Source organism: Symphodus melops, assembly GCF_947650265.1.
Source record: "Symphodus melops genome assembly, chromosome: 19".
Taxonomy (NCBI): Eukaryota; Metazoa; Chordata; class Actinopteri; order Labriformes; family Labridae; genus Symphodus; species Symphodus melops.
The window spans coordinates 18,277,297-18,304,621 of record NC_136709.1 but is presented as its reverse complement, the minus strand read 5'-3'; the positions used below and the strand labels follow the sequence as shown (position 1 = coordinate 18,304,621).

Genomic DNA, 27,325 nt, shown 5'->3' with positions numbered 1-27,325 from the left:
TCAAAAGTATCCTATACTATTCTGACTAAGCAAAACAGCATTTTCACAGAAGTGTTGCATAGAGAAAGATCAGAAGTCGTATTTCAAATGTGACCATTCTACATTGTCATTAATTTTAGCCTACTTGCAATATATGAGAAAAGTAATTATAACCCATCCAGAGAAATGTAACCACAGCTGTACGCATGCGCACTAACACCTTCCGTATCCAGAGGCGCTTGCGCGTCCACATACCCAGCATGTGAGAAGGAGGAAATCAGTCTGTCTGTCTTGGCGACACATGCACACACTATCTTCGACTCATACTATCAAGAGGACTAGCTGTCGGACACACAATCATTGCGGGGCTGTTGAGTACTGACCGTCCTTCAGTCTCAGGGGAGACAAACAGAGAGGGGGCGTTACCTTGTTGTACTTCTACTGGCAACCGTTTAACCATGCTACATGCATTTAGCAGCGCGCGAGCTCCTGAAACTATTGCGTCATCAGAAGTTTTTAGTGAAATATCTTTGTTGGACTTACCAGCAGATCCACCGGCGATTATCTGATGAGAAGCTTCTCTGAGCATGCTCTTTGGCTTTGTGGCTGTCATGTTGAGTGTTTCCTGTCAAAGCTGAAGTACGGGACAAAACTGTTAGAAGAAGTTACAAACTGTAGCCGAGTTTAAAGTAGCACGTGCGCGAGCTCGTCCTTGTCAAGCACTTGAGAACAGCACACCTACCTGACCGGTTCCGGTTGACTGATGAGGCTGTCAGGGTGGTATCTTGTATCGCTTGCGTCTTCAGTTCAGGCAGACCACGCCACTGGAGAAAACGGAGCAGTGAGATCTCTCCGAGTACACACACATACACACACACACACACACACACAGGCTAGGCTAACATGGAATCAATTACCACAACAGAACTGCCTGTTCTTCTCACCCTCCTTTTAGCCTCAAAGCCAAAAACGGTTTCAGTATTGCAAAATTTAGAAAAAATAAATAATGGATGAACCGTGACCCACTTCTTCTGATCAATATATCAATATGTTAAACAATCACATGATGAGCACAAAGGTCGTTATGGCATTTAAGTGTATATTGAGTTCAACTTTGACCTTGACCTCATGTACTTTGTATTTATTGGATGTTTTAAAGTTTTTACTTTAAAAACTCTTTACTTTATTGTGAAAATGGCAAACCTTCCATGTGGGCTTCATTTGAACTACTGTATACTAAAGGTGTAGTAAAGGGGGGTTAAATGGGATTATGCATGTTTTAGCAGGTTCCAGCATGACAACACTGCACCCAAATCCACAGAGAAAAACTCAGTATGTAGAATATACTGTACATTCTAATTCCAATTATGTGTTTAACATGTGCAAAGTAATGTTATTTGTTTATTTTGTAATCATGAAAGAAAAGGTCCACTGTGACATTGTTAAATTTATTTTTGTCTGTCACAGTTTAATACCTGAAGACATCCTGCTTCTAATTATACAAAAAAAGCTTGATGCTCTGATGATCTTAAATATGGTTTATATGAAAATATTATTTCTCCAAACTAATAAAAACTAAACTAACTGTCCACATAAAGATGTTTTTATGACAACATATGATATGAGATATCCCCCACACAAGCCTGGTCTAATATTGCCTATCCACAGCAAGTATTCAGAAGAAGTCTCAAATATTGACATGTAAAACAAACATGTAAGTTGTATGTAAAGACACTCTGGTTTAACAGAGACAAACAGTAGGCTGCTCTCAAGCACACTTCGTCTAATGCAACATGAACGTCATGTTTTTGACAATTTGCTCCTTTTTCAGAGATCAAATGTTTCATTAGATCGCACAGTTATGAAGTAGTAATGTCACTTGTGTTAGCTAGAATGGCTCAACCCAGTCAATATTTAATCATGTCCTTAAACCTCCTGTACTTTGTCATGTGACATCACAGACCTGCGTCTCAAATGTGATGTTTCAGAGGCTTCTCTTTAAAAGTGAGCTAAAATGCTACATCACCACAGGAGGTGGAACAAAACAGTTAACAAGAGGATTGAAGGGGCCTCTCACCCACAGTAAAACATTACAAGACTAAACTTATGTAAGAGTTCGCATGATGAGCTGTGGGCAGTTACAGTTACCCTATAGATACATATGGTTTATGCTATTTGCACTATTTGCTACACTACAACGCACTACCTCACTTTTTAACTTAATCTGTACTCTGTTTATATTGTTAATACTTTAATTTATCCACATACTACCTCCATGGTGAAATACTCACAAGTGCCCTTGTCTGTCGATTGTCTGTCGTTCGTTATTTGTTATCCCAAATGTCTGTAGTTAAGTTATTTGTTTTATAGTATTGTTTTTTATTGCTACTATTCTTAGTGCTCTTTTTATGCACTGCAGGTTTGCACTGCGGGTTGGGGGATTGCAATTTCATCTGTGCTGTATGTTTAAAATGGAGCATATTTGACAAATAAAGAACCTTGAACCTTGAACATATGGTTATGTATGCTGCTAAAATGTGATCAACTTGTTAGAGCCGTCTCTACCTGCACAACCTCCAGCAGTAAAATGTTGCCCTCCTGTTTATGCACATGTAATTATCGCCCAATGGCGTACATCAATATGGTTGTATAATATGTCGATCGACAAAGCGCTCTGAACGTAGAGCTGCTGGCAAACGAGTTGATCTAGTTTTGATATGTGGAAGTTATAGTTGCTGATATTTCAACATCTTTTTAAATATTGTTAGTCTAATTATTAGACTATTGAAAACCAGAACAATCGGACTCTTTCACTTAAAGGTGCACTATTTAGTTTTGTTAGAAAATGGTGAAAGTTTGAGAGATGCACAGATTCTGTTGTATATGTTTATAATTCTGTACACAAACTATCCTCAGAGGAAAATTTGGTCCCTGTAACACTGAAGATAAAATGCTATACGAGAAGTTATGGTGGACGACCACAACAGTGAGACCATATCTCTCCTGGTCGCTTTTTAGCTCCAGGGTCAGGGACCCTTTTTTTTGTTTGAGTAAAGTTTGTGTATTTAGTTCAGAAAATAGCAAAGAATTGTTTCTACTTCTCAAACTTTTAAATGTCACTTCCAGATCTCCACAGCGCACCTTTAATGTGCCAAACATTGAAAATCATTTTTACTATATTTACTGTACGCAGCCAATCACCCTGATGAAGGCCACAAGCTTCGGCCTAATGTGTTAATAAAGTTCATCTTCATACTTCAAGTGTTGCTGGAGCTTTTTGACCTCTTCAAGCCTTCACTCTTCTTACACCTTGTTAGTTTGTGAAGTTGTGCTATAAAATGTCACTCAGCTTCTTCAGATTAATCAAATACATCGCTGGTTTCAGCTTGAAAATAAAGTATCACAATGAAATAAATCTGAAAAGGGAAAGATGAATGTTATTTTGTTTTTTTAATATAGAAACTATCAGATACTTAGGAGAGACAACAGAGGACTTTTTATGATTTAAAATCAGCTTTAGACTACGCACACACACACACACACACACACACACACTCACACACTATTACAGTTAAACATTGTTTTTTTAAATTGTGCCACAGAAATAAATCACAAAGCTCACACTGACACAGCCAGCCTTTAAAATATTACTTTACAGTAAGGCAAACAAAATGCTCTTCTGTCCAACAACACTGCAATATTTCACTTTAAATTCTATTGGATTTATTAAGTGAAATTGCAGTGTGGAAAAATTGTAGAAGTTATTTTGTGTCTTGATTGGGAACGAAGGCATGCAGAAAGTCTGCAGCAGGCCTTATAATGAGCATTTCATTTAGTATAAGAGCAGCTATGGAACAACAGGAGCTTCAGACGAGCTATTAAAATCAGGGATTTACAGCTTCTATTTGGCAGGAAAATGCCATTACCACTTTGACCCCCTTGAACAAGAAAAAGCAGAACAGCTTCTCCTGCTGCAGCTCTCCTCCTCCTCCTCCTCCTCCTCCAGTAAAACATGCACGGTGTGCACGAGCAGCACAGAGAGCCTGTAGTGTATAGATGTGTTGAATATAGAAGAGAGGGAGTTAATGTAATGAAGGGAGTAGAAACTGTGTTTCCAAGACAGGCTTGGACTTTAATATGACTTTAGCTACTTTTGCTTGGAGCCTTTGTGTGTTTCAGAGATCAATGGTTGACAAAGTGGGGTTGGGCCCCTCCCCAGTGGGTTGTGAGACACCAACAGGGGGGTTACGGGATGCCTTCCAAAAAAATTAGGACAGAGACAGAACACCAGCCACACTCACACCTTTGGGCAATGTATTTACAATATATACAATATACTTCTAGTTTAAAAATTAAAATCACCCATAATGCAGTCTGGCTCCTTGCAGGGTGAGGTGGGCCAAAGATTCTGTGAAAACATCAATAGTAAACTAGCAGCAATGGTTTACTATTGGCTGATGGTTTTCTTATGAAGTCCAGAGAGGAAAACAAAGTCTGCTGATCCATTTATATGTCGGATTAAAAAACAACAACAGTGTGTTCAACTTTAAAAAAGGCTTTAAAAAAGAGAACCGAACCTTTAAATGTCCCTCAAAGTGTAATCCAGTTTTCAAAAGACAGTCAATGAAAGTATTTGTCAACAAACAAACCAAGATTGTACCGTTTTATTTATTATCACTCACATACAGGCAACACAAAAAAAAAGACACCACTTTCTGGTACGTATACGACATCCAAACATACTCTTAAATTACTCTGCTTCATAGAGGAAACGGCAGATTTGTATCAAACCTAAGAGGAGGCACAAAGAAAAAAATAATGGACATGAAATAAATAACTAATATGGACAAAAGCAAGACAGTGGTTTGATCCAACAAAGTTCAAGTCATTGAAACATTTCGCTCGCTCGCTCTTTTTTCTTTTTGTCCCCTCATTTTATTAACAATAAAAAATGATTCAGAGAGCGTGTTGTTCAGAAATTAAACAAAGAAATTAAAACTAACAGGTTACATTGGTGAAATGCTGAGGCCTTATTCTTATAGTCCTTCAGGAATTATTTATGTCTATATCCCGCAGGCCTAAGATTGTTTATCTACTGTATGAAGGAGATTTGGGTCATACTGTTCACATACTTCACTTTTGATTGGCCAGATTTGGGCTCCATACAAGAGCTAAATCTGAACAGGATCACACAAGTTTCTGTAATATTGCCTTAATATTTAACCTAACCCCTATTTTATTGGAAAAAATAAACAAATGACGTTAAAAATGGAAACAATAAGGTGATTAACAGATTAAAAAATACCTTGGTTAAATCCTGGGCGAAGTTGGGCTCTAAAAACCAGCGACAAACCTCATTTCCTGACATTATATGGACAATGAAATGTATCAATTATCAAAGGAAATAATCATCAGACTTTTTCTATGATGAAACAAGAGTAAGGCCTCGTGTCCACCTGTGCACTTGGGACCTCTTGTATGAAAAGTTTGTGTGCTGAGAAGAAAAGCGCTTCACGTCTGTTGACAGCAGCCGCTGTATGACCGACATTCTTTTTCCTGCATTTTTTATTTTAGGTTGTTTATTTTCCACTCACATTGAGGAAAGAGGATGTGGGAACAAGACACTGTAGGCGGCAAAACTACAGGGAACATCATGCTGTCAGGGCTTTTAAAAAAAAAGCACTCGAATGGCCGTACAAAAAAGGCGGTGTGCTTTGAAAAAAGAAGCTGCGGAGAACGCTTTCTTATTCTTGAAAACAATCAAACAGTGAGCGGACACGGGGCCTTAGACACATCTCCAAATTAGAGTCCTTACTAAAAACCTTAAAAAACTGAACACACGCCATATTAGTCCCTTTCTAATTGCACAGTACGGTTGATGAATTGCACTGTCCAGTCAGAGTGATCACTGCTGGTTAACACACAGTGACAGGCAACACTGTTCCAGTGAGACCCGTTTGTCAGAAGGTAAACGCACGAGGGGAATGAATCTGACGTCTCAGCAAACTGTAAAAACACGTCGATTTGACTAAAAGGCATCTCTCTGCAGGTTAAAACAAGTCCTCCTTAGACAACTGCCGTCTTTAAAAAATGAATTCCAACGTCCAATTTCAACAAGAAACAAGAGCATGATCTTACATCTAAATCAAGCAGAGTTCAAATACTCTTTTGTTGTAGAAATAAATAGTCTAACAAGACCAAATCTGACTTTTCTAAATCTAAATGTTCATTTGAAAAAGACTAATGTCCAAGTACCGGCTCTGTCAAAATGTAAAACCCAGCCACACTCCATGTGTGAAGCAGCCTGAAGCCCCCCTGTAGTTCAACAGTCTGTGTTGGTCTTCACAGTAGTGTGGGGCCCTTGGTGGTATAGTTCATGGCGGGAAAGTGTCGGCTGTCTCCGTCCCAGTGGCCGGGCGGTTGGTGTTGTGCGGCAGACGGGAGGTTTGGGTTCCAGTGGTTCATGTAGCTGGCCATAAGCAGAGTCACCTCCAGGATCTGAGACAGGGTCAGAGCGAGAGTAATGGCTTTAACACGACGAGTTGATCGGGTTTCATTTGATCACAGGGAGCAGAGAGGCCGAGAGAAAACCTGAGACACAAATTGATCTCCTATTGAGAGGTAAGCTGCTCTCATTAACTTCAGCCACAGCAGAAATCTGAGTCTGTGTTAAAGCTCCGTCGAGATTCTGCACATAAATTATTAGAGAAACAGTCTGTTTTCTCCGTTAGCTCCGGGCTTTATAAAAACAGGTAAAAATGAATCAATCTCACAACTTCAACATAAATCCACGTCAAGCACATTTAAGTGATTTCTGATGGTCCCCTGCTTCTTTGAAAGGCGTAGCCCCAAAGCAAAAATCCTTCATCTGTAGCAGTTTAAAGCCTGTAAAAACGTTGACCAACGTCTGGCGACGAGGTGAGATCCGCTTCTGCACCAATGGCGCTCGCGCATGTAAGTGGTTTTTGGGAATGTTCGCGTAGAAACAATGAAAGTGAACATTTGTGCAGGGATAAATATTAAAGCTACCTTAGGTTTAGCCATCGCAAAGACCAGCTTCTCCACGCTTTTCTTGCCTCCTCCCGGCTCCCTCTGCTGGCTCGTGACCACCATGAAATCGTCACGACATCCACCAAAGGTGACCACACACTGGTAGGGGTATGTGAGCAGCGTGTGCTGAGGAAAAGAAGGCACAGAGTGTGAAGAGAAAGTAAAGCAAATAAGAGCACGAGCAAGGCGTTATTACCGATGTTAAAATAGAGCACAGAATGCATTCAAGAAATCTTTTTTTTTTTTTAAAGGAACAAATGAAGCGTGAAGAACCTTGATAGAAGACTTTTTTTTACAACTTTGACTCTACCTTTCTGAAAGCACACGAGCAGACTCCAGACAGACCGATAATGAAAAAGATCAACACGGGCTCAAGCTCAAGCTAACATCAACACATGTTGAAACTGTCGAGGTCAAGACAGTCGGGCTCGGAGGCTGGCCATTTTATTTTCCTGTGGATTTCTGGTGTTTAAAGATTATTCCTGACCAGAAGATCAACAAAGCTCTGCAGCTGTGGTTTGGCCAGCTGAGCAAGTGGAGTTTAAAGACTTCCCCACTTTTTGAGAATGAACTGAAACAAATCTATACAGAAACACAATTCTGACATGTTCAAAAAGTCATTAGTACTTTATTCTCTTTTTCTTTGTTATATGCACCGGAGGAAAGTGATTCACATTGTACTCAACACTCTTACTTCCTTCACAGACGAGACATTACATCTCAGGTCTGCTGTTTCTTCTACTGTCCTCTTCTGAATACGCTTTGAATATTTCTGACAAAATAAAGGATCATGTTTTACAACCTCGCTCCCAGAAACCCTTCCACATCGAAAGATTAATAACCTGCTTTAAAAAAAAGATCTCAGTTTCAGAGATAAGTTGTGACACAAACGAAAAAAAGAAAACTATCTGAAAGCCGCACAGTTCTCATCGGAAAGTGTGTTTACATATATTGAATAACCTCACAGGATATGAATGCTTGCTTTACAGTGAACGTCCCGTCAGTAAATCAAGTAGTAAGATAAGAGCTTGAGCAGATAAGACGACTTTTACTGGAGTTTGGCAGCAACATTAATCATAAAAACACTTTTGACATCATGTATGAAATAAAACAGGCAGAGAGAGAACTTTGATTTCTTTAACTTTATGTAAATGTCGCTGATGATCCTAAAGGCAGCGTTTCTAATCGAACAGTATCGGATTTTTATTTAAGAAAAAGAGACGTAGCACTTTAATACTTCACCTTCACATTTTGAAACTCACCATTGTATAGTCCAACACACACAGTCCATCTTCATTGACTGCGAGCCACACCTGGCTGTGCTCGACAGGGGAGGGCGGGACAGGCTGTGGACAGATAAATAAAGAAAGGTCAAGTTTCAGGTGTAATCTGTCCTCGTAAAGGTCACGGCTTCCTCTCTGGGTCTTCTTCAGAGACTCGGACTGGTCTGAGCTGTGCTTAAAAGCGTGATGGATGACTGTGTTTAAAGTCCAACACAACAGAAAAAGTCTATTCTTACTCTTGATGAAAGGTTTGTGAAGAGAGGCTGTTTTTTTTTTTAGAAAGACTTCAAGCCACAGACAGACAAAGAGACAAGGACTGATGTCAGCTTTTCCCTCACCTTGGCACTGAAGAGTTTGGCTCCAAACAGCGGCCATTTCCGAGCCACAGTTAGGTATATTCTCACACACTCGGATGCACTGCACCCACGTAGCATAGACCACTTAGTGGTCAGACGCTCAGTAAGATCTCTGAAGGGGAAATGGGGCATTTGTTAAAAGCTACTTCAAAACAGAACTAGTCTTTCCTCATATTTATCAACTTTTATCAACGTGAAGCTATTTTTTTTTTCATCAGATTTTTTTGAAATATATACCGTAAATTCCGGACTATAAGCCGCTACTTTTTTCTCACACTTCGAGCACTGCGGCTTCTACTCCGGTGCGGCTAATGCATGGATTTTTTATGGGGGACAATGAGCTTCTGCCGCAAAAACATTTGACTTCGTCACGTCGGATCTTAATATCAGTCATTTTGCGCTTCATGCACGCACCCTCATGATGGAAAACACACGGAGAAATACATATGATGTAGCTTTCAAGTTAAAGGCGATCGACCTGGCTGTCAAAGAAGCTAACAGAGCTGCTGCACGTTAAGATGACACTGACAGCGACAACAGAGACTGAGGAAGTGAGTAATGAAGTCATTCTGAGGCAGTGAATGGATGGACTTTTTCTTGTGAAATGTATTACGGTCATCTTTTTCATCAGCCGTGTTACAGACACCGTCGGCTAGGCTTCGTATTGTAACGGTTCATGTTGTAAAGTCAGTAGTTGATAATGTGTTCATAATTCCGATTATGTGGAGAGTCAGTGAATGCACCAGCGAGAACGTGTTGAGTGGCTGTATGAGAGAACGCTGGGGGAGAGAGTTGGATTGTTACGGCAAGTTATGTGTTGCTCTCTGCTGTAAACGGCGTGGTCACGGCCGACAGTGATCGGGTTATTAAGTTATTATTTGAACGCTCTCGTCGTCCTTTAACGTCCGTATGGACGCTACAGTATTTGCGGATGTTACCGGTAGCCTACGTCTGTGTAAATAGCTCTTGTTATAGCGTGGACACCTGCGGCTTATAATCAAGTGCGGCTTATATATGTACAAATACATTTATTTACTTATTTTTAGCCGCTGCGGCTTATATCCAGGTGCGCTCAATAGTACGGAATTTACGGTATATAAAGGTCATTACGCAACCTTGAAACAATGAAGTTTAGGTCAGTTTGTCCCTGGTGTTTGCATGCACTGGGACAACAGTAGTGTTTGTGTACCTGAGCTGCTCTGAGCTGCAGTCCTGTTTGTAGCGCTTGGGGTAAAAGCGCTCCAACGCCTGCAGGAGGATCAGCTGAGATTTAGGCTGAGGAGAGCCGGCAGGAGAGGAGCCGGCTGGTTTCTCCAGATCGCCATGTTCAACCTGGATTGAAAAAAAAAAAGAAAAGAAGAGAATAAAGCAGCTAAAAGGAGAAGATTCATTTGAAACACAGAAATTCTTAACATGTCAAAAACAAGCCTTTATAGTATGCACATGTAATATGATGTTTACACACCTGGGCCATGAGTGCAGCCACTTCAAGAGCCAGCTCTTTGTTCACAGGGAAGTGGCCTTGCTGAACTTCATCATTCACCTGGTACGCCAGCAGGAGGCGCTCCCGCTCCGTCTCTCCTTTCACTTGAGATCTAAAACACAACCTGCATGTGCAGAGAGACGCACAGCCTTGTCATCGAACCTTTAAAAGGTAGGGGTTTTGAAAGTTTGGCTTCATTTCGAAGATCAAACCTGATGCAGCAAAAGTGTGTGTGTGTGTGTGTGTGTGTGTGTGTGTGTGTGTGTGTGTATGTGTTTCATAGTAGCTTCTATAATTCAGGAGCTTGTGTGTGAGAGAGCTGTTTTAAGAGAGATTCTACCTGTTTTTGTACGTTAGACGGACAATCCTCGTCCCCTCATTTTTCCCGGGATGCAGTTCCTTTAGGGCCTGCTCCCATTTGGAAATGACATCACAGATCTGGTGAAAGGGACACAAAATCAGCCTCCAACGAGACAAAATATGGAAACTTGGTTCTGCCAGCAGGTGGCAGTCTACGTTTTCCAGGCACAAACGTGGTCACACTTTTTAGAGCTTAGCACCACTTTTATCATCATCATCATTGAGTAGTAATAAGTCAGTGATGAAAGCCGCAGGAACATGACCACATTAAAAAAGTCACAAAAGGCTTGAACAGTTTTTCAAAATCATCCATTACTGCCTTCTTCAGTTTGTCTTAAATAATATGAACTTTGAGGGAGCTGTGCTAATATATACTCCATCAAAGTCTCTGTAGTTTGTGGAGGGTTTCTCCCCCCCCCCCTCACCTTGGCAGACGGCTGCAGGCAGTGCTCCAGGTCTTTCCCTGATGGATCATCAGTGAAGAGAGTGAAGCCGGACAGCTGAGGCTTCCTCACACAAATCCTCTGATTCAGAGTGTTGAGGAACTCCTCCACCGTGGTGGAGCCGTCGAAACCCACCACCTTTGAGACCAAAGCATGGATAAATCTCAAATTCGGTCGTTATGGACACATTGATGGACTGGGAGAGTGAGCGTTACCTGGTAGGTGTTGTTCATGAAGTGCACTGGGATGCTGAAAGGCAGCGAGTGGTGGTAGGGGTTCCTCAGCAGGATGGAGACAATCTCCATGCGTGAAGGTTTGGCCTCCCGCTCTCCATTCTGCAGAGTTCGCTCCAAAGACCTTTGACAGTACACTGCATACTTCCCAACCTCACTTCTGTAGAAAAGAGGGATAGAAACTTCAGAAACGCACAAAGAACAAAAAAATGTACGACCTTAGTTTGCCTTCCGTGTGTCATAATGAACTTTACCTTGGGTCGGCATTGCGCTGCAGGTATTGTCTCAGGTACCAAAGGAAATGTTGCTGAGGAAGGAACAGAGCGACACACAGAGACAACAGCTGCCAGCACTGCAGGAAGAGGTAGTGACAGGAGAAACACGTTAATTTCATTTGCTCATGCTTTCTATCTGTATGCAGTCGTTTTTCAGCTTAGAACATAAACTCCACTGATAACTTTATTTCTGTGGACTTTACAGAAGACTAAAAGTGACTTATTCTGCTTTCTGTTGTACCACTTTGCCCCTCCCATCTATCTGTTTTGTCTTCAAAAAGCACAACGCTCACCTGTGTCAGGGAGTAGTTGTGTGGCGTCCGGCTGCTGGTCTGCTTGATCAGCTGACAGTACATTTCATTCTGCAGCTCGGGGTGGGTCAGGCAAACTTGCAAAGCATTCTGGGCCAGCGAGGTGTGGTAATCGACGGATGGGGACTCAACCAGCACGTTTATGAAGAGCTGACAGGACTACAGAGAGAGAGAGACAAAACTTTATTAATTCCACTGTATGACCAGCAGGTGGCGACATAAACGTACAAGAAGAGAAAAAGTACTGGAAGCACAATATTTTCATGAGCAGCAACAATTAGCTTATTGTTATTCCTTTAGGGGATCATTTAAACTCCTTCTCCCCTCAACATTCACATGAAAAGAATAATACCACTCCGAGGTCTTTGTGGTAAATGCAAAGCTCGAGATCAGAGGTGATTAGCCTAGCTTAGCATTTAGGAAGAGGAGGAAATAGCTTTTCTGGCTCTGTAGAGAGCTGTACAATATGATTTGGTATGCTTCATCTGCAACAGACATATGTGATAATATTCCGGGTATAAGGGTAGAACAAAAATATAATGGCACGAGGTCAGAAAGAGCTCAAATATGTGCCATTATTTTTGAAGCATCCTTTGTTCTCGTCCACATGGACGGATAAAGACAAAGAGCAGATTGTCAGATTCATTAAAACTTCAAAGGCACAAAGCTGAGTGGAGACTTGAAAAAAAAAAATGTCCCTGCCATTCTTTTTGTGTCTTTGTGTGTGTGTGTGTGTGTGTGTGTGTGTGTTTGGACTGTTTTGTAAGGCTGGCTGGTCAAAGGGAGAGCCGAGCCATTCAACTTTCACTCCTGATGACTGCAGTGGATGGGGCTGTGAAGCATAAGGAGGGGGCTACTAGCTGATGGCTGCAGAGCTGAAAAGACAGGAAAAGGATCTTCCTACAAGGTTCCTGTTTTCTCGTCCTCCTTCCATATCCATTGCTGCCACTATGTGCAGGCCCTGACCTCCCATGTCTCCTCTTTAAAGGGGCTCCTTTCACACCAGACGAACGGTTAGCCTCAATCAGAGCAGATAATCAAGGACATTATCTCTCTTCCACACTTTTAATGAGCTGGGGGCCCCCGTCCTCGAGCCTTTGATCTGAAGGGAGGAGAAGAGGAGAGCCACAGAGTGCATCCGAGGAGTAGGAGGGGGGGGGATAATGGGGGCTATGGCAGGGGCAAACTGGAGTAGGATGGATGATGCCTTGAACAGACCCTCCAGAGAGAAAAGGATGAAAGGCAGAGGAGAAAAAAGAGTGGACGCGACAGACAGAGAGGTGAGAGGTGGAGAGGCTGACCTTGAAAAGCTTGAGAGCTTCAGTCTGCAGAGCTTCTGAGGGCAGCGTGGTGAGAGGCGAGCGCAGACCCTCCTTACTGAAACTCAGGGCCTCGCTCTTCCACAAGGCAGAGTCTGGGAAAAGAAAGACGAGCACACACACACATAAACACACAAACCCACACAAGCACATGCACACACAAACATCAAGATTAAGTTTCAAAGATGTAATGACTCAACAGCTGACGAAAAACTCACACACAGAGCTCCAGTTGTAAACACTGTCTGCAGCGTGGATTAAGGTGGTCAGACAACCGGGATCAAAATAACATTTAGAAAGCTACCGAGTACACTCGTATCCACTTATAGAGGGCCTGACAAGCCTTAAGCCTTTCAGTCAAATATACACCAACTGTGTTCATGTGTTACAAATACACCTACAGTGTTGTCAACAAAGAATTAAACAAATCAAATCCAACAATCTTTTTAATATTATGTGGTCCTCTAGAGACTTGATCAGAACAGTCCATCATCATTATCAGGAATATCAAAAGTAGCTGACGGACTGTACAGCTACTCAGCTGAGATATATTCAGAAATTGAGTCCTCATTAGCCAGAATAAAACTGGAAAACTCTCCTGATTCAAGGTGTGATAATACTTTCTAGTCACTTTTTCTGTAATACTTAGAACAAGAGGATAGTTTCGGAAGAATCTACGGTGGCTGAAAAGTGCAAAACAGAATGGTGACCGAAAGATGTTTTAGCCATTCTGTGAAACTTATTTGAACCAGATTAGTTAGTTTTGCTTTTCGTGAGGACGGTTCTCTTTTAATGGACACGTGAGGAAGAATGAACAGAAATACACTTATAGGTCACTTCCAGCTTTTGGTACATTCCCTTTCCGTCAAGATTTGACTTTTTTCTAAATTTGTTTGGAGACTGCTAAAAGTGTTCTGCCTCATGTAAATGTGTTTCTCATCTTGTAAAATGTGTTCTATGCAGAGTAAAAGTGTTTCCAGTTTTGTAGTTTTGTTTCATAAAATGTTTTTCAAAATGTCAATTTGTCGCGAGCTTTGTGAAAGTGTTTCACAATATGTGATTTGGTTTTGCCCTTCCCAGCCACCGTATAAATGACTCAAATCTAACTTCATCTACCTTTTGATGGTTGTTTTCCTTAAAATAAAGGCTTCATAAAAAAAAAAAAAAAAAAAATCACAGCTGATTGTAAATGAGGATGTTACTTTTCTCACCTGGGTCTCCCTCTGAGTCGAGCAGTTTGCCGATGAGCTGCTCGTACTCTGTTCCCACTTTAAAGGTCCCACTGCTGCCTGCTGCCACAGTCAGGTGATAAAACCATGTGTCCTGTGGAGGAATGAGCAGATTGGCTGCTTGAATCTTAAACCAAAGGCTGAATGGCACTTCTATGTTCTATGTTGCTTTTACCTTCTCCTGCTTGGTGCCGATGAGCAGGTATGTTGGACTCTGGTCTCTGGGTTGAACCACTAAAGTGCAGTGTGACGAGAGGAAGCCTCGACTGCCGGCCTCGTAGTCCTCATCTGAATCACATGAGCGATCCACTTCCTGTACAGAAGCCTCCCTCGTCTGCAGCTGGCCCAGAGGCAGCTAAGACAACAGAAATCAGTGAAGAAGAAATCAGAGATTACAGAGGTGAAGACAGAGGCAGGCCCGTAGACTTAGGGCCCATGTATTCACATTCATTTACATCAGATATAAGTAGTGACAAATAAAAGACGTTAAGGTCAAATATCATTACTATTTTAAGCAGTGATTTTGGAGGGGCATCATAAATATTCTGTCTCTTGATGGGGCCTCATAAAAAATTCTCCTTAGGGCCCCATAAATAAAAAAAACTAAATAAACTTCAGAACACTTTCTGATCTGATTGGATACTCTTGGATAACAAATGAAGGTCCCAGGATAGATGAGTTTTTAACCAGTTTGAAGGTGGTTGAAAAAGTTGAAGAACCACAGAACCTGAGCAACTGTTGTGCCTGCCTATCCTTGATCTGTTTAAAAGAAGGTTTTTAAAAAAAAAATTCTAGGTAATCAAACAATCAAAGTAACAACCATGATGAAAATGAAGAGACAAATATGCATTATCAAAATCAGGCAGAAGTGAATGATCACAAAGAATAAGTTGTTGAGGCCATGTTAGGAGAAGAGGGGAACTATGTTCTGTGTACCTTGTCCTCCTGGTTACGATAGTAGTAGAAAACTTTTCCAACCAGAGAACACCACACCAGCTTAGAGTGTCCATGTTTGACCTGAAACAAGAACAATATTCTTATATTATATTGTAATATTAGATCTTTTTTAAACAGACTTACAGATGATCGTTTGGGAATATCAGTATTTGATGCAGAGTGTAAACTCTTTGTGCCTCCACACTCAGATACCTCAGTTATTAACAACCTAGTTTATGCAAAAGAGGTCTTTTCAGAGGTTTTAAAATTATGAATGGGTGATGTCACTGTAGTATGCCATCAACACAAAGCCAGCTGTGCGTCCTTCAAAGAGTTCAGCCGGGTTAACTATGCAGAGAGGTGGGGCTGCCCCCGTCTGAACTGAGATCACGTCACAGGCAGCAGATCAAAGACGGCTCTCAGGGAGGGATTGGTGAGGAGACTCGGGCTCCATCATCCCAGCTTGAGCCTGTCAGTTATCTGTCAGACATCCATCATACACACACACACACCCGTCAGATGTGGAAGTGTCTTCATTTTAGCCACAGACAAACTCTGGCTAAAGAAAGGCAGGGAGGAGAAGAGCGGTGATTGAACAGAAGTGGATGTCAGCATTCCAGCAGGGCCTTTCAGCCGTGTCCCAACGTGAAGGAGGTTTTCAAGAATCTGCCCTTAAGAGTGCTCTGCCAACCCGCCACAACCCCCCCGACCTCAGTGACAGACACTTCCATATCCGTCTTAAAGATGACGTCAGGCCTGAAAAGGAGTTATTTCTGGCATCCTCTTCAGGGAGAGACACCGGCTAATCTTTCAACTTTCAAAGTAAGAGAGGAAGGGAACTAAGAGATCAGGAGAAAAAACTGAATTATGTTTACATTTTCTACTCAGAATAAAACCAATAAAAAAACAATAATAAAAACACAGAGTTACTTAAACTGTGTAAACATGAACCTCTAGTCAGTAACAAACTAGCTTAGCTTAGCTTCACCTATCCTAATGACCTGAAACAGCTGTCACGCTGTAGGATAATGAAAAGCAACAACTCTTGCTCTTTCCCTGATTGATATTGCATGTCATCACTTCTTGTCTCCTGACCTTTGTAAGCCATCCTCTCGTGGTGGGCTTAGTGCTTGTCTCCATGGTGACCTGGCTGCTGGCCTGGACTTTGAGTATGTTCTGCAGAACCCTGATCCACTCCTCCAGGATGTTGGGTGAATCTGCGGTCAGATAGAAGGTCTTTTTCTCCGTAATCAACTGATTAGACAAAAAAGGGGGAGAAATATGGGAGAAATGTTAAGCCGAGCGGACTGAGATAGCATCGTGGTGTCAGGGGAGATCAGAATCAGCTTCTGAACATTCCAGGACAACGTTACACCTGATGTCATTTGAAGCTGCTTCTCTGGTATGTAGTAGTAAAGCTGGACTGTGATGCAGCACTATAATAAGTGTGTGTCTAACTGCATGTCGTCTCTAACAACTGTCTTTGGATGAGTGTATTTATCTTATAATGAAATCACTGATCAATGAAAGTCAATCATTGAAATTCATTGCATAACCTGTAGAAGAAAGTAGTGCAGCAAAAAATTAAACCTTCATTGTCTTAGTGCACTGTTCAGATCCTGTGCTCAAGATATAATAATAATAATAATAATAATAATAAGATATAATATATATTTTTAATTGTACAGCGTAGAAGGATATATTACTCAGATTTTGCATAGTTTTTTTAATTAGAAATATGTGCGGGCGCCAGTGGTCTGGTAGTTGCTGCACAGGGCTTATGTGCGGCCTAAGATCGAGTTTCGTTATCATGTCAAATTCCTCGTATATAAACCTACAAGGCCATAAACCTAAAGTCTTCATGAATTAAAAAAGGTTTTCTACTTACTTGAAACGTCTGCGCTCCTTCCCCACGAACAATACAGCAGGACGAATTCAGCTCAATCTGACCCTGAGGTTTCCTGATCACGTCACTCTGCAGACAAACATAAACAACATCATTTATGTTGCTTGTAATAATCATCATTTGTACAAAAAACACATGTATACAGTATTTACCGCTGTCCAAAATTATATTTCAGTCCAGAGAAGAAATTTGTAATTGGAGGAATTCTAGATGGGTATATGTACTATTGATCAACATTGACAAACTTTCTAGTGGAGAGTTGTTGGGATGGTTCTGGGTTAGGCTGGAGGTTTCAGCTGCAGCCATCCTCCATGCAAACAGACGTGATTTTAAAATATTCCTGCAATGTTTTCAGTGCAGATAGTAAAACCTTAGAAGGAAGCAGACAGGCAAGCTCGTAGAGAGGAACACTCACAGGAGATTTGTAGTACAGGATCTCTCCATTCCTCAGGATGAACCAGCGACGCTTCCAGGCTTTAACCTGACTGCCCATTTTCAGCAGGTAGCCAGACTTCTCCAGCATCTCCTACAGAAACAAACAGCACAGGAATCCAGGTCAAAACTGTCCAGTCATACTCTGTTTGATTGACTTTAACAACTTCTTCAGCTCTTAGATTTTGCATTTTTGTTTCTGGACTGACCATTTGTTGGTATTTTAACTTTAAGTCTTCACTTACAGGCCCAGTGCTCTCACAGGAATAGGAGGAGGTTCGTTGGACTTTATGTTCTGGTTCTGAGTAGTCACTGTCCAGTGAGTAGGCATCAGGAGGAATGGCATAATCACTCTCAGAGCTGATGGAGGACATGGAAACACCTGGAAATAGGAGAAACAATCACTTGTATTTTGAAGCTCATTGGAAAATAAGTCTGATAAAAAATGTGTTTAAAATCGTGGGGTTATGTTAAATGTTTTGGCAAGCTTTAAAAATGCACGTTCTTCCTTGTATAGGAAGAAGTAGCAAGTTTTCTACAGACTGGTTTCCGATATAATCAAAATCCCCACCTCTCTTGACGGCTCGTGGGCTCCCAGGAACGCTCCCCTTCCTGTCCGGACTCAGGATGGAGGTCCTCAAACTGGCCAGAGAGCTGCTGTCGTCCTCGGACCCAGAGTCATCGTCAGGCAGAGGTACACTGCTGATCTGAGTGGCTTTCTGAAAGACACGAGAGCTAGCGTAATTTCAGAACAAATCAAAACTAATTTCATGTTAACAACAAACAATCAAGCTGCATTTAAAGGAAAACACAGATCCAGCTGCAGCTTAAAAAAATTAAGAATATTTAACTCACCCCTTTCAGTGTGGTATAAACCGGTACGTTGATATTTTTGTAGATTAACTGAGTGAACGGACCTGCCGCTGGATATTGTGGTAAGTTAGACACTGCAAAATACAACAAGAAAGGTTTATTCATATTCTGAAATATAAGTAGCATAGCATTGACTTGGGTAATATTTTGAATGGTCAAATAATGATCAAATAATTACTCAACACTAAAAAATTACCAGATATTGTGGAAATAGCAAGGGAAGCTTTCGAACTTACGCTGTAATGTCAGTGCCAGTATGTTAGCTAACATTAACACGCTAACACCATCTACCATTCAGAACAATGCAAAACAAACAATACACTCACTAAATTATAGAAGCGTAAAACGTTCACCCAGGTTAATAAATACAATACACGTAAACCTATTAAAACTTTTGATGTGAATAGGAAAGCTCTAAGAGTGTTGAACAAGGCCCCTGTATTACCTTTTAAAAAAAGAAACATTGTAACTGAGGCTTCATTATATAGTGACAGAAAATATACCCTTCAATCACAGCTGGCTTGCAAAAAACATGTTAACTGACATAACTGTTAATTGATCACATTAATGTTACATCATGGTCAGCTTGCTAACATTTTGGTTAGCTAACTGACCTTTTGTCCTTGTAAAAAAAAAAAGCCTTTTTCTACTCTCTTTGTCCAACTACTGTTATCATTAAAGTGTAATACTGCTAGAAGAGTTTGTAGTACGTTATTTGCTGTTGGCTACAGGTAAAGGTTATCATGCTGTTTGTACCTAAAAATCATGACCTCGTCCCTCCTTCTTTTAAATCATTTTCTTTTGAGCTGCTAAAGAAACAGTGAAATAGTCATCTGAAAGACAACAGTATAGCCTACAATATTATAACTTTTGGAGGAAAAGGGGTGCTGTGTGAAAATAAAATGATAAAAATACATAAATATCTGTTTTCAAAGATACAGTTTGTTGGCAGCTTTTGTACACCTTTTTTAGAGGGCTGTTGATAAAGTGGTAAATCAGAAAGATTGGGTATGACGTGTGGTAAAGGAGCCACAAGCCAGATGCGATACCCCGCTGCCTGCTTAGAGGACCGTAGTCTCTGTACACGTGGTTGGACCTAACCACGAGGCTATCTGCCTCCAAAAATATGCAAATATTACAATCTCTTGAGTTCCCACTCAGAAATGTGTCTCCAGCCAAAAATAAAAAGTTAAAATTATACTGCCTGAGATTTAAAAAATGCAACACTTACTAATGCACCTTCAGGTACAAACATGACTAGAAGGTGATTAAGCTTAGCAAGATCTGACTTAATCTAAAACACGTCCTTGGAAGTCAGCTGTATGCGCTGTGAGGATACTGTACAGTAGCAGAGCTATCTAACCTTACTGTGTGTAACATGGATGATGTCGGGACAGAAGCACAGCTGTAATTACACTCAGACCAAGACCTTTCATCGCAGCTGATTAAAAAGCAACCTCTTCCTCTGTTCCACTTAACCTCCAACTTCTACACTCCCCTTTCTCAGCTCTTAAAAAAAAGGACCGGGGGGAGGGGGGGGGGTCTCAAAAGCCTCACAAAGAAGAGACTGCACCTGTGCAGGTGTGTGGAGCCTCAGGCAAGTGGAAGTGACATCAAAGGCAGCAATGACAGATCCAAACTAACCACACACACACACACACACACATACACGTCTACAGCAGATTTAGACTCACCTGAATGACATGTCACTTCACAATACTGACTTTTCTACTTCACCACCCAGGAACATGACACACACATTGTCTCTCATTGCGGCTGACTCACCTCGTCCAAGACCTCTTGCCCCAGGACTCGCCTCTGATACTCTCATTCCTGACTTTGCCACAGCGTATATCCGACTCTCCTGTAGGGATCAGCAAGTCAGGATAATTAGTCTCTTAACTTTTTTAAAACATTTATTTTATTCACCTTCAGATTAAAAGATACAGCTATTTAGAATTTATCTTGACAGAAGTTTAAAGAACTGTTTTACAATTTGAGAATGAACTATCTTCAATCGGCCAATGGTTTGATGAGAAATCTAATACTATACCCTATATGTACATTTAAAATGAGGCCAACCCAAGCAGATTAGCTTCGCATGAAGATACATACATATATATACACTCAACAAAAATATAAACGCAACACTTTTGTTTTTGCTCCCATTTGTCATGAGATGGACTCAAAGATCTAAAATTCATTCCAGATACACAATATTACCATTTCTCTCAAACATTGTTCATAAATCTGTCTAAATGTGTGATAGTGAGCACTTTTGCTTTGCTGAGACAATCCATCCCACCTCACAGGTGTGCCACATCAAGATGCTCATCAGACACCATGATTAGTGCATAGGTGTACCTTAGACTGTCCACAATAAAAGGCCACCCTGAAATGTGCAGTTTTTGCTTTATTGAGGGTCTGGGGACTCAGAACCAGTCAGTATCTGGTGTGACCACCATTTGCCTCATGCAGTGCAACACATCTTCTTCGCATAGAGTTTATCAGATTGTCAATTGTGGCCTGTGGAATGTTGGTCCACTCCTCTTCAATGGCTGTGCGAAGTTGCTGGATATTAGTGGGAACTGGTACGCGCTGTCGTATACGCCGGTCAAGCACATCCCAAACATGCTCAATGGGTGACATGTCCGGTGAGTATGCTGGCCATGCAAGAACTGGGACATTTTCAGCTTCCAAGAATTGTGTACAGATCCTTGCAACATGGGGCCGTGCATTATCTTGCTGAAACATGAGGTGATGTTCATGGATGTATGGCACAACAATGGGCCTCAGGATCTCATCACGGTATCTCTGTGCATTCAAAATGCCATCAATAAAATGCACCTGTGTTCTTCGTCCATAACAGATGCCTGCCCATACCATAACCCCACCACCACCATGGGCCACTCGATCCACAACATTGACATCAGCAAAGCGCTCACCCACACGACGCCACACACGCTGTCTGCCATCTGCCCTGAACAATGTAAACCGAGATTCATCCGTGAAGAGAACACCTCTCCAACGTGCCAGACGCCATCGAATGTGAGCATTTGCCCACTCAAGTCTGTTACGGCGACAATCTGGAGTCAGGTTAAGACCCCGATGAGGACGACGAGCATGCAGTTGAGCTTCCCTGAGACGGTTTCTGACAGTTTGTGCAGAAATTCTTTGGTTATGCAAACCAATTGTTTCAGCAGCTGTCTGAGTAGCTGGTCTCAGACGATCTTGGAGGTGAACCTGCTGGATGTGGAGGTCCTGGGCTGGTGTGGTTACACGTGGTCTGCGGTTGTGAGGCCGGTTGGATGTACTGCCATATTCTCTGAAACGCCTTTGGAGACGGCTTATGGTGGAGAAATGAACATTCAATGCCCGAGCAACAGATCTGGTTGACATTCCTGCTGTCAGCATGCCAATTGCACGCTCCCTCAATGCTTGCGCCATCTGTGGCATTTTGCTGTGAGACAAAACTGCACATTTCAGAGTGGCCTTTTATTGTGGGCAGTATAAGGTACACCTGTGCACTAATCATGGTGTCTGATGAGCATCTTGATGTGGCACACCTGTGAGGTGGGATGGATTATCTCAGCAAAGCAAAAGTGCTCACTATCACACATTTAGACAGATTTATGAACAATGTTTGAGAGAAATGGTAATATTGTGTATCTGGAATGAATTTTAGATCTTTGAGTCCATCTCATGACAAATGGGAGCAAAAACAAAAGTGTTGCGTTTATATTTTTGTTGAGTATATAAATAATTAAAAAAGAACAGAGAAAATCACTTCTCATACCCATGAAGGAAAACGGTGTAAAGGAGGTGTTGGCGGCTTCAGAACATCTGGATCCAGCCGCTCCAGCTCCTCTGCCAGACCCACAAAGGAGACTCCATCCTTGGCTGTGTCCTCTGATCCAGACCCCTCCACCACCCCGTCCATGCTGTCAGAGAGGCCGTCATCGATGTCCGTTTCCTCGACTACCTGCGAGAAGGGCGATGTCGCAGTGCCTGTGCTCTTGAGGGTGGATGAGGTGGAGGATGGGGTCATGATGTCGATGTTGACATTGAGGTGGTGGAGTCGGTCGAGGCTGGGCTGAGGCTGGCTGTAGTGCTTCTTCACCAGCTGGATGCTGTCCCTGGGAGTGAGCGGAGTCCGTACTTTGGGTAGCGTCATGCTGGTGCCCGACAAGTGAATCTGGGGATTGGGGAAGGGGTTGTTGGTGGAGGGGGAGCGCGCCAGGAGCGGGCTTTTGGGTGTTATTCTGATGGATGGCTCCGGGGAGCTTGGTCCATGAGCCATCTCATAGGCGGATGATGAAGAAGATGAGGAAGAGGACGAGTGGAGGCACTGAGAGCGGAATTTACTGTTGAGCTCATCAGAGGAATTGTCTCTGTCAGAGCACCCCACTGGACCCCCAGGGCCCACTGGGAGCTCTGGTCCAATGATGGAAACAGGACTACAGGGACCTTCCCTGCTCCAACCCTGGGTGAGAGAATCACGGGCTGCCAAGCAAATCCCTTTACTGGACTGTTCAGGACTCCTTTTAACATCTAAGGAGACAGATAGAAAAATGCTCTTTTAAATGAACAAATAAGGATCAACAGTGGGGAGTTTTAAAGAAATATTTGAAGAGTTTATATGTACAGCACTTTGGAGACATTTTTGTTGTTTAAATGTGCTATACAAATAAAGTGGATTGGATTGGATAGTTTGATTGACTGGTCATCTGCAAAATATATCTTCATATCAAAAACAGAAAACTAACAATTTGTTGTGGCTGAGTGAGTTTGGATAGGCTCCTCATCTGTGACTCTTTTTGTTGCAGTCATGTCATCAGCAAGACAAATCAAAGGCAGCACACCTGTTTGTGAAGTCTTGATATTAGAGGCAGCTCCTCTGGGACCTGTCTGTCTCCAGCTGTCGTCCTGGGCAGGTGGTGTGCCGGGGCAGCTGGGAGGAAACAGCGGACTGCTGGGCACCAGGTTGGTATCCATTACAGGGGAGGTGGCAGGAGATCCACAGGATGCAGGTTTCTCTAAGAGGGCTGGGGGAGAAAGAAAATACTGTTTACTTCTTAACGCTTCGTTCTCATAGGAGCTCTGGGAACGTGTCCAAACAGAGACATCCAATCACCGGGTGTCTATGTGATGTTTCTTTAACAAATGTCGAAAAAAGCCAGGAAATGTCAAAGGCAAGACATATCTACAGGAGGGCAATGCCAAAAAGTACTTATTTAGATTACATTCAACAGATAATCTGACGTTTAAACTACAAGCAGCTTGGTTACTCAACTACCTGTACAAACTGAAAAGCAAAACTAGCTTTCCCAAAATGCTTTGGTTTGGTTAAAATTTAGTTGACGTTTTCAACATTACTGATAAAAAAGGTCCGCTTCTGGACCCTTGTGCATTTAAGTGAGGGGCTTTTGAGGGAGCACAGATGGGAGGGGGTGGGTGCAGATGGAGCACTGAAGGAATGATACTTTCAAAATCATGCTAGTTTTCAAATGTTACCAACCCTGCCTTTAAAGGGATACTTCACCCATTTACATGAAGCTGTGTATCATTAGAAACATGGTAGTAGTGTTGAATGGTCGTGAATCCAACCCTCATTTTGCCCTGAGACGAGAAAAATATGTTTTTCTTTGCTTGAAAGTTTTCTTCATGTGATGCAATATGACGCTTTTTACAAAAGTGTCATATTGCATCATAAATGGGTGAAGTATCCCTTTAACTAGCAAAGAATCTACTTGTTTTTTGCAGTTTTTCAAGCATCCGTATTCACCTTGTAGTTTGTCCTGCAGCAACATGATCTGTTCCGACTGCTTCAGGTTAGCCATTTTTAGTTGTTGGTTCTCTTGTTCCATCTGTAACACAGCACATACATCACTTACAGTAAATAATGCCGTTTTCTTGTCTCGTAGGGCTGCCGCCTCGAGTTGTTTGAAGCTCAAACTCAGCTGAAAAACCAGCTGTGATACATTTCACCATAAGCATCTCTTTTTGCCTCAGATTATGCAGCTTCAACAGTTTGAGATCTTTCCAAGAGGCCCCCCCTCAGTCAGGAGAATCTGGAGATATGTGGGCTTACCTCTCTAAGCTTTAAGGTCACCCAGTCTTTAATCTTCGCAGCCTTCTCCTCGATAATTTTCGCCTCCTGGGCTCTGACTAAGATCTGCAGTGAGAGAAAACAGAAGTTTTGGTTTAGTTCATCCTTTACATCCTGAACATAAATGGACATTTCTCTTCTTTATCAGATGGCTCCGTTCGTACCTGTTTTTCCAGCTGCACCTCTAACCTCTTAATCACAACATCTTTGTCCTCCACCTGACCGCTCAGGTCTTGATACTTTTTGTACAACGAGCTCTCAGAGTCACTGGGTTGTATGTTTGCAGCCTTAAGCTTTTCTTCCATGACATGGATCTGAAACGCATAATTAGAGGATTGAATGCACATGCGAGGCTCAAAAGAGAGCTCAAATTAGTAAGGTTCATTTAGTTCTGATGGGCAGCAGACAAAAACAGAGAGGAAAACACTCAGGTTTCTTTTTTTGCCAACTCTGACGGTAAAAAAAACCCTTCTAAGCCTGAAGGTATTTCTTGTTTTTAAAGACAGGGCACCTTCAAATTACCACCTACAGAAAACACCTGGAGCAGCCAGTAATGACAGCAAATGGGAGATTAAACACAACAGAGAGAAAAAGCATGTGTCATATGTAATATATGAGGCTTCTTATCCTTAAACCACACTCTCCTTTTGTTAAATCCCATCAAAGACTGACTCATACTTTGACAAAATACACAAAATCCTACTGCTTGTGTTTCTTTAAGGTTTCCACATTTAGGATTTCCTCTTACATCCCTCAATTGTTGGGCCAAATGTTTATTTCTGAGCATGGAATATGTTCCCTTTCTCTTTAAAATAAAATAAAGTAAATGTAAGGCTTACTCTTATTTGTCACAAAGACTGCTTGATGGTAAACACTGAAAAAAAAACCTTTTTAGTGGACTCTGAGTTTACTGAGTACTTTGTCCAACATTGAACAAGTTGAGTGAGCGTTGCTGTTTTTCATTGAATCTTTGGTTGTCAAGCAAAAAATATGATTCCATTCAATTAATAGACTGAATTCACAAGGATTATGTTAAATCCTTCAGGGTTTATGAATGCTGGGGAAAGTGGAAGTTGAAGAGCTGGTGTCTTCCTAAAATATCTTCAGGTTTGAATGACAGCTGTCCCTGAGAAGTGATCAGTTTTCTACTTGTAATATCTCTTTATACTTTTCTTTTGACAACTTCTTTTCGTGTGCTTTTGCCACATTTCCAGATCAAGTAAGCGAGGCCATATGGTCTAGCTTTCACATGTTGTGATCCAAAGAATCTATAATCTCCCCTCTACCTGTTTCTCAGCACTCTCAGCTCGCTGGTCAGCTTCTGTCACCCTTTGTTCCAACTCCTGCATCTGAAATCAACACAGAAGAGATGACAGTGAATCTTAAAGCAAGTCAAAAGTCAAGAATTGACTTTGAAAAGTTCAGCTTTACACACAGAAAACAGGTAACAGTGACAGATTCAACGTCACCTAACCTGACTCATGAAGCCCTTTAGCACAGACAGACAACCAAGCATGCTACAGAAGCGAGCAGACTTTGCCAAAAGGGAAGAAATCTCAACGACTGATTTAGAGGGAAGCAGTGAAACACCAACTCTGCTCGGAAAAGTGTTGCTAATCAGGAAAATCGTGGTGAGGATCAAAGTTCCCCGAGGTTCTGCAACAAGCTCCACAAAGAGATCGGGTCAGATGAGTCAGAGATCTCTTTGAACAGACGGCATTTCAAGAATACTTGCTTTCAGATATGGTTGCATGTCCTGCCCATTTTATTTTGCTTCCTCTGTGAGGCACTTAGTGACTTGCTTTTTGGGTTTTTTTTTAAATTCTCGATAATAAAAGGTCATTACTTACAAACGTGATTCAGAAATGAGTAATTGATGAGGCATATTCTTCAAGATTCTGCAAAATGGTTTAATTCATGTTTAGGAGTGGCACTTGAAGGGCGCAGAAGTAGCAGAGAGGCCCCTCAGAGGAGGACGAACATCCTTCCTGTCGGTCAAACAGGCAGCACCGTGATAGAAGAATGCTACTATGTGTGTGCACAAGCTTGCGTCACCTTTTGTGCAAGCATGCATACTCGTGCTTTCAAAGGCAAACACTGTCCATCCTGCAAGTATGCACACATCTGCGAGCGTCTTCCCCCTCAGCAAGCTCAACACAGGACTCCCTCCCGACGAGTTCAGTGACCCAGGTGAAAGGAGAACAAACAGACTAATGGATTCACTCTGCCCCAGAGATGCTTTTGAATTCCTTTGGTTATCTTTGTTTCCCTCCCTTTTGTCTTTTTCTCTCTCCCTTCTCGTCACCTCCCTTGACACCGCTGGTTTCCAAAAATCCACCTCTAACAACATTTGAGAGCTTCCTCACAGCCAGATTAAGAGTGCATGTTGACGGTTAGTGGTTGGATGACTCCTCACCTCAAGGTCAAAAAAACCTTTATCATGAGTCAATAAGAGCTTGAGCCAAATAGCACACAGCACTTTGTCAGCCATTCAAAAAATAAATAAAATAGGAGAGGCAAGAAAGCAAGCCCTTAAGGTGAAAATAAAGTGCGTCAGGAGTCACAATGTAGACCAGATGTGAGATGTGGTCATCAGAGGAGGCTGCCACATCCAGTTTGAGGAGGTCAGGAGTGGGTTGGACCATGACTGGGCTCGCACATTTAGAGTGAAGTTGACACAGAAGAGTAAAGAAATGGATGAAAGAATGACCAAATGGAATTGTGCCTATGAAGTCAAAAATTAAAGTA

The 27,325-nt window shown here is 41.9% G+C and overlaps 2 protein-coding genes across 3 annotated transcripts in view; both read right to left on the bottom strand.

Annotated features, from left to right (window-relative positions):
- Window positions 1-857, bottom strand: part of slc25a21 (solute carrier family 25 member 21) — an 84,365-nt gene extending 83,508 nt beyond the window's left edge. The window contains exons 1-2 of one of the 2 annotated variants that reach the window (XM_079369206.1): window positions 722-857; window positions 523-613 (exon numbers count right to left, since the gene is read on the bottom strand). In XM_079369206.1, coding sequence (XP_079225332.1) covers window positions 523-592 — 70 coding nt within the window. In that variant the 5' untranslated portion in view covers window positions 593-613; window positions 722-857. Of the gene's footprint in view, window positions 1-522; window positions 643-721 lie in introns of those variants that run through there. The other variant, XM_079369207.1, reaches the window with a different exon arrangement.
- A 4,421-nt stretch (window positions 858-5,278) lies between these two features.
- Window positions 5,279-27,325, bottom strand: part of plekhh1 (pleckstrin homology domain containing, family H (with MyTH4 domain) member 1) — a 32,798-nt gene continuing 10,751 nt past the window's right edge. Inside the window, exons 3-30 of the mRNA XM_079370053.1 lie at window positions 25,864-25,926; window positions 24,742-24,891; window positions 24,560-24,643; window positions 24,254-24,335; window positions 23,331-23,513; window positions 22,265-23,019; window positions 20,254-20,332; window positions 18,451-18,542; window positions 18,167-18,314; window positions 17,841-17,977; window positions 17,579-17,689; window positions 17,146-17,232; window positions 16,353-16,511; window positions 15,258-15,338; window positions 14,497-14,676; window positions 14,304-14,415; window positions 13,075-13,187; window positions 11,756-11,932; window positions 11,442-11,539; window positions 11,170-11,347; window positions 10,937-11,092; window positions 10,492-10,589; window positions 10,134-10,275; window positions 9,858-10,000; window positions 8,651-8,780; window positions 8,292-8,375; window positions 7,009-7,155; window positions 5,279-6,477 (exon numbers count right to left, since the gene is read on the bottom strand). Of these exons, the coding sequence (XP_079226179.1) occupies window positions 6,322-6,477; window positions 7,009-7,155; window positions 8,292-8,375; window positions 8,651-8,780; window positions 9,858-10,000; window positions 10,134-10,275; window positions 10,492-10,589; window positions 10,937-11,092; window positions 11,170-11,347; window positions 11,442-11,539; window positions 11,756-11,932; window positions 13,075-13,187; window positions 14,304-14,415; window positions 14,497-14,676; window positions 15,258-15,338; window positions 16,353-16,511; window positions 17,146-17,232; window positions 17,579-17,689; window positions 17,841-17,977; window positions 18,167-18,314; window positions 18,451-18,542; window positions 20,254-20,332; window positions 22,265-23,019; window positions 23,331-23,513; window positions 24,254-24,335; window positions 24,560-24,643; window positions 24,742-24,891; window positions 25,864-25,926 (4,125 nt within the window). The 3' untranslated portion in view covers window positions 5,279-6,321. The remainder of the gene's footprint in view (window positions 6,478-7,008; window positions 7,156-8,291; window positions 8,376-8,650; window positions 8,781-9,857; window positions 10,001-10,133; window positions 10,276-10,491; window positions 10,590-10,936; window positions 11,093-11,169; window positions 11,348-11,441; window positions 11,540-11,755; window positions 11,933-13,074; window positions 13,188-14,303; window positions 14,416-14,496; window positions 14,677-15,257; window positions 15,339-16,352; window positions 16,512-17,145; window positions 17,233-17,578; window positions 17,690-17,840; window positions 17,978-18,166; window positions 18,315-18,450; window positions 18,543-20,253; window positions 20,333-22,264; window positions 23,020-23,330; window positions 23,514-24,253; window positions 24,336-24,559; window positions 24,644-24,741; window positions 24,892-25,863; window positions 25,927-27,325) is intronic.